The 6287-nt window shown below is 36.9% G+C and overlaps 2 protein-coding genes across 5 annotated transcripts in view; one reads left to right on the top strand and one right to left on the bottom strand.

The window, feature by feature from the left end:
- brpf3a (bromodomain and PHD finger containing, 3a) overlaps positions 1–1094 on the bottom strand; it is a 13384-nt gene extending 12290 nt beyond the window's left edge. The window contains exon 1 of one of the 3 annotated variants that reach the window (XM_024269308.2): positions 680–1094. The gene's annotated coding sequence lies outside the window, so the exon portion shown is untranslated. The remainder of the gene's footprint in view (positions 1–679) is intronic. The other 2 variants (XM_024269306.2, XM_024269307.2) reach the window with 2 other exon arrangements.
- A 2697-nt stretch (positions 1095–3791) lies between these two features.
- si:dkey-183j2.10 (probable glutamate receptor) overlaps positions 3792–6287 on the top strand; it is an 8591-nt gene continuing 6095 nt past the window's right edge. Inside the window, exons 1-2 of one of the 2 annotated variants that reach the window (XM_024269310.2) lie at positions 3792–4170; positions 4348–4428. In XM_024269310.2, the coding sequence (XP_024125078.1) occupies positions 4365–4428 (64 nt within the window). In that variant the 5' untranslated portion in view covers positions 3792–4170; positions 4348–4364. Of the gene's footprint in view, positions 4171–4341; positions 4429–6287 lie in introns of both variants that reach the window. The other variant, XM_024269309.2, reaches the window with a different exon arrangement.

Below are 6287 nucleotides of genomic sequence, written 5' to 3'. Positions count from 1 at the left end.
AATATAATAAAGAATTACAACAACATACTCTGATTGCTTTCAGCAATCAGACAATAAATAAATAATTGCATAAGACAAATGATGTTAATGCAGCAGGTTAACTCAAGCTTCCTTGCTACACTTACAGCATTGACTGTATGTTAGAACAGCAACAGTAGCATGCGCTATTTGCATACATGCCTGACAACCTTCTTACTATTGGCTTAAAAAACGGTCTGTAACTTTGCTCTGACCAATGAGAGGCAAGCTCGCGCGGGTTTTCTCTTTTTTTTTTCCTCCTTCCCCCCCACCCTTGTTGCTGTGCATAGTTAGGTTGCAGTGCAGTAAATACCAGCCCGAGTATCTAACATCTGTCAGCCATTTTAGGCGCACAACAGCAGAGACGGCGCTTGTATTGCAAGTTGATTAGCAGCCCAATTATAAATGCAAACAGAGAGAAGTTACTCTCTATGAAACCATGCCTCAATGGGTCAGTTGACGGCATGTTTACGTTAGGTCACGACACAGCAATGTGCAACGTTTCAGGTATTTCTTTGTGCTCCAGACCCTTGGAAAAGGGCTGTCTTTGCTGATGTGATAACGTTATACGGTCGGACAGGACACACGGGTGTCGTGTGGCTAAAACTGACAATTTAAGAATGTTTCCGAAAATACAGAGGGAAAAAAACAGGTGTTTTACCTCCAACCGCCGTCCTCTGCCGTGCCATGGCAGCAAGTAAAACTGCAACTGCCTTAATGTCAGCTAGTGACAGTCTCCAACCAAGGCGGACATGCTAGCCATTAGCTTAGCTGGCCGGTAATTTCAGGAGCGACGGCGGCATCTTCAGCGCCCCACTTCTCCGCCCTTACGTCGGTTCAACACACAGACTCGACCCAGTCTCATTGGCTTTGGTTAAACCTTTGAAACGATTATAATAAAATACTTGGGGACAGCAAAATTTCGAAGAAATCAAATAAATGTCCCTTGGATGAGGCTAAATATTCAGTCAAGATGGCTTGAAAAATACGCCCCTTTAGAAAAAAACATTTCAGCCAATCGGAGCTTGTCGCTGCACCGCGCGCGCAAAGCGCACCGCTCTGTGATTGGTCAGCCGGACGAAGCAAATTCACCGAACTCTGTCTGCAGTTCACGACAGAACGATGCGATTAGAAAAACAACGGGACCTTCACTGCGCGCCTTCCGCGTGCAGCTCGATTTCTTCTGAATATTCCAGTTGAAAACAAGCCTGGTTTGATTATTTATCTAAACTACACAAAGTAGAAAGTAAGCAAAAACAAAAACATTTAATTTATTTACAACACGGTTTTTACCAAAATCCATCCCCTCAAAGAAAGCACAAGATCATCTTATTATTATAACGTCTTATAAAGCTTTAATAACATAAAAAATAGGAACACAATTACTACTATTACTATTTCTGCTGTTAATAATAACACCTATTCAGTTTGAGTGGGCCGTGTTTAGTACAGGAGTCTGCAACCTAAAGCCCCAGAGAAATATGTGGCTCTTTTATCCCTTAATTGTGACTTTTTAACCTTTTAAATAAACAATGTGTTTCTTGTTTTGTTTAATTTGTTTTAATTTATTGAGTTTTGTGGTGGTTTATTGTTAGAGTAAGCTAAACAAAAAAATGACCTATTATCTGCTGCACTTTAGCATATATAAAGAATTTGTATAAAATTTGTATTTTCATGCATTGATGTCTTACATTTAGATTCTAAGCCAATGTTGACATTTTTATATTTAATGGTAAAAAGAGAAAAAAAGATGCAGGATAATCCAAATAATAAATACTAAAATTTGTTTTCTTGCATTTTTAAGTAGGGTAAATCTGCTGAAGCTGGGTGTATTTTTCACTCAGACCACCAGAGGGAGCAATCGCCTGAATTCTAAATCTCTCCTGAGCCTCATCTTCACTCCATTTCCCATAAGCCTCTGCCTGCTGTTCCCAGACCTCACCAGCTGTCCCTTATTCAGCATTCACCACAAACATTTATAAGGAGGCTTCAGGCTGTGCTCAGGTGCGAAGTCTTGTTCTGGTTTATACATCTAATTCTGAGCATTACCTTCTTCTGTCCTGTTCCTGTTTAAGCCTGCCTTGACAACAGCCTGTGTCTCTGGGTCATTTAAATTTCTATAAATGGGAAATATGAAAACAAGGCACGGATTTTTAAGCAAGGAAATTTGTTAAAATATTTATAAAAAAGAAAATAATAATTCATGCAGATACTATGTAATTGTATTTTATATATTGGGATTTTTATGCTAAATTAAAAGCAAGGAGTGCTAGTAAAACACTTTAAGGTGCTTCAACTTTATGTTTAAGCTTCATGCTTATGAGTAAGTGATCTTGATTTCAGTCATTTATTGATCAATATTATTGGTCACATGTCTTGTCATCCTTCATTACCCTATTTTATTTTTTTCCAATAAACCTTTTGAAACTCTGACTCATTTTGTTTGTTTTGTAACAGAAATTATGATTGAAATTAAAACGTAGAATAGATTAATTTATATGTTTTTTAGCTGCTAATACAACTTAAAACACATTCCAGTGTTTTTCACTTTAAAATAGCATTTAGTCTAAGCTAAGTGAAAAATGCTCCCCTAAAAGTCAAGTAGATAACAGGATGAAATTGGGTCATTGTTAAGTATATGTTTCCGGTTTAAGGCAGGGGACCCCAAACCTTTTCTTGTGAGAACCACATAGCTGTTTTCCTCCCTGATGTGGGGTCGTTTGTAAGCCAATAGAAAGAGTGTAAGGGTGTGTTCAAGTGTAAACTATTAACCAGAAAATCACACATAATTAAATACCAATAAAACCTTTGTGGGATCTTCACAGTAAAAAGTCAGGAAATAAAAAATAATAAATTGAATGAAATAAACAACAATATTGATTAAATAAAAAATAAGCAAATATTACTCACTGTAATCTTCACAGAAAAATAATTATAGTAATGAATTTCAAAAATATAGCTAATTTTCTATATAGCAAAAAAAATGTTTTTCTTAAATCTTTTTACATGCACACTTTAAATAAAATTTATTCAAAAACAAGCTTCTTGAAAAATTGTATTTTTCTTTCTTTCTATGATTCAGAAACTGATTGTGCAGGGGAAAAAAAAGTTGTTTTTCTTTTTCTGGTTTAGATTTTTTTTGTCTTAGGGGGGCATGCATACTCAGAAATTAATGTTCCCTCTGTTTAAAATACTACTTCTCTAGTCAAGACAAAACAGGAAGTTATACTATAATATCTTCATATGTTTTTTTTATATGAAATTACATTTTAAGCTGTTTATAGCTTAAAATAAATAAATGCAAATAAATGACTAACCAGAGATTATAAAACATTATCTTATAATTACCTAACACTTTCGCTAATTTAAACATTGTGTTTCTTTCCAGATTAGCATGTAATAAGCAGATTTTTGTTTTGTGGGAAAGAATATCATCTGCTTTTGATTCTTACAACAAGTAAATATGTACAGTATTCTCAACATCACGCTTTACTGCTGCTATATAGAAAGTAAATCTGCCTCATTATCTGCCTTAAATTGTTATGAAAAAGCAACCCAACCAATGAGGGATTTCCTCATTTGAAATACATCAAAGAAAACAATTTGCTGTTAAGGTGGACCAAAAACAAAAAAAAAAATATCTTTCTTATCAATGAGGAAAGAAACAGAGACGGTCTCTAGCAAAATTATGATAATGATAATATTTCAGATTAAAGTTTAAGAGGAAGTATTGGACAAAAAGATAGAAAAAAATACATCAAATTTTCCAAAGGGAGTGAGTGTAATAAAACACTAGGAAATGTAGATGTTTAATAAAGTATTGTATACATTTGAAGGTCTGTAACTAATCACTTCTTGTGCTGACTTCTTCTTTTATTTGCCAATTTAATTTTAGCATTTTTTTCTTATTCAGGTTTAACACAGATCTTTATTTTTAAATTGATTTTTTTTCCCATACTAGCAAATCCTATCCAGAAGCTTTGTGTTAGCTTACATCGCTGTAACTTCTCTCCACCCAAAGTTTCTCCACCCACAAAGTTTTCATTGGTTCTCTCCTCTGATTCAGATTTAGAAATACGTCTCTTCTCAGCTCACTGGGCTCTTTGGCAGCTGACTTGCAATTCCAGAAGCTTCATTTTAAACCTTATTCAGGTAATAAATAATCTCCTTTTGTACTTTCCACAAAAAAAAGTTAACTTTTAAGTGTTTATATTGCAGCAAAGTCATAGTTTAAACAATTATTGTTTTATTTAAGGATGGTTTGTTTGGAAATTTAAAATTTCTTGTCATTTTTTAGTCACTAAAGCTAACTGTTTTTGAAAGTTGCAGGTTGAAAGACAGGCAGGATGCTGTTTGGCTTTTTTCTTTTGACTTCAGGCCTTTTCCTGGACATGCGAGTGTGCTCTGCAGGTAAGACAGACTGTCAAGTTTTAAAACTGAAAGGAAAACATTAAATCAGTCTATATACAAGAGGATTTTTGTGAGGAAGTTAATGATGGGGTTGATTTGTTGTTTTTTAAAAAGCATTCATTTTTGGATGCTCTGAAGTCTGACCCCAGCACTACAGGCTTCAGTCAGTATGGTGGCAGTTTGCTCTTTTTCTCTGCCAGAATCCCTCTGTGTTCCCCACAGGATTTGGGAGAAATTTTCCTGACTTGACAAGACATAAATACATGCCTTGTCAGCTGTGATGAATATCAAAGTCTGCCTCTGCATCCTGTCCAACTTTTGAGGATGAACAGAAAAGTTAGCAAGCTATATATGACAGCCGCACAAAGAAACTACAATAAATCAGCTCCACGGAGCAACAAAGACGCTGTGTTTGGGGAAGAGGCAGGGGCTCGAGCAGCTATAAACGTGTCATCCTTTGAAAGGAAGGATCCCCCCTTTGGTGATGGATCCCCAAGGCCTTGGCCTGAATTGAGGTTTTTGATGCTCTTTGACTGCTTCTTCATCGCACAGCGCCGCGTTATTGAAGCTCTGAATAAACACAGAGATAGTGAGGCACACGCTGTTCTCAAGTAGGAGAGGAAAGTCGCCAGATCTCTGGGATGCCGGAAACCCCTTTTGATCAGAGAGCCCAAATTTCCATTCAGGCTTGTTTGTCTGCTTGAGTAAAGTCTGAGAGCACAAAAGGTTCTTGGTTTTGCTGCATGCTTCACTCAGAGAGGACATGAAACATCTGGGATTGTAGATGTTTTTGTCCTCTAACTTCCTGTACTGATTTTTGATCACTTGGTTTTCATTCAGAAAAACTAAATGAGCTCATTTGTGTTTTCCGTTTTCAGGACCAAATAACATTTTTACTTTCGGTAATTTTTCTTGCGCAAAAATGCAACCTTGAGATGATTAATGATCCCTCATCTTCCTGTTGTCAATCTTTTATTCCTGCAAGAGTAGAAGGTGCAAGGTTTAAAAAGTAAAAAAGTCAATATTCAAAGAGCAATTATTACATTCTCTTTACCAACTTTTGCTTGAGAACTGCTCCAGATTGTGAACTTGTCTTAACATCTGGTGTTTTTCCAGAACCACTGAAAACAGCTGTAACATACCTCTCCTAAAAAAGGACAATGGGTGCCCAAAGTTGGGTTCACGGGCAAGTTTTAGCCCGCCAAAGGTTATCAAGTCGTGGCTGCAGAAGCCATGGAGTGTTTAGTTAAAACCACCTCTTTCCATCTGATTTTCTACGGCTGTAATATACTTTTGGCCTCCAGGTGACGCTGTTAGCACTTTCTTTGCCAGCGGCTATAGGTGAACAAACCCCGAAGTGAGTCATCCCTGGGCTTTTTTTATGTTAGACATTCCCAAGAGCCTTCATGGTCACTTCCGATGCTTTTAGCGGTCTTTTTCAGATAGCCAAGACGAAGCATCAACTGCAGGGGCAAGTGGATAAAGTTAAAAGACAAGCTCCTTGTCTCTCATTGGGATCCCAGTTTGCTGTTTTAATTTGGCCCACGGACTAGGATCCCATTTTCATTTAAGTTTGGTTTGTCTAGACCAGGGGTCGGCAACACAAAGTGTTGAAAGAGCCACTTTGGACCAATACAGTAAAAACCAAATGTGTCTGGAGCCGCATAAATTGAAACAGCTTATAATAGTCGTACACTGGTAGTAAGACATGGAGAATGTGTCGAATAAACGATTATTTCTCCTGCTGCGTGTCCTCGTGTCATCTAAGCTACATTTTTGGCCTCATGACAAGATGGTGAGACATTGCAGCGTCAAACTATCTGGCAAAAGCTGAATAGCCTCATAATAAACATTTGAGC

Source organism: Oryzias melastigma, linkage group LG5 (assembly GCF_002922805.2).
Source record: "Oryzias melastigma strain HK-1 linkage group LG5, ASM292280v2, whole genome shotgun sequence".
NCBI lineage: Eukaryota > Metazoa > Chordata > Actinopteri > Beloniformes > Adrianichthyidae > Oryzias > Oryzias melastigma.
The sequence above is the reverse complement of the archived record's forward strand: the minus strand, read 5'-3'. Positions and strand labels throughout refer to the sequence as shown.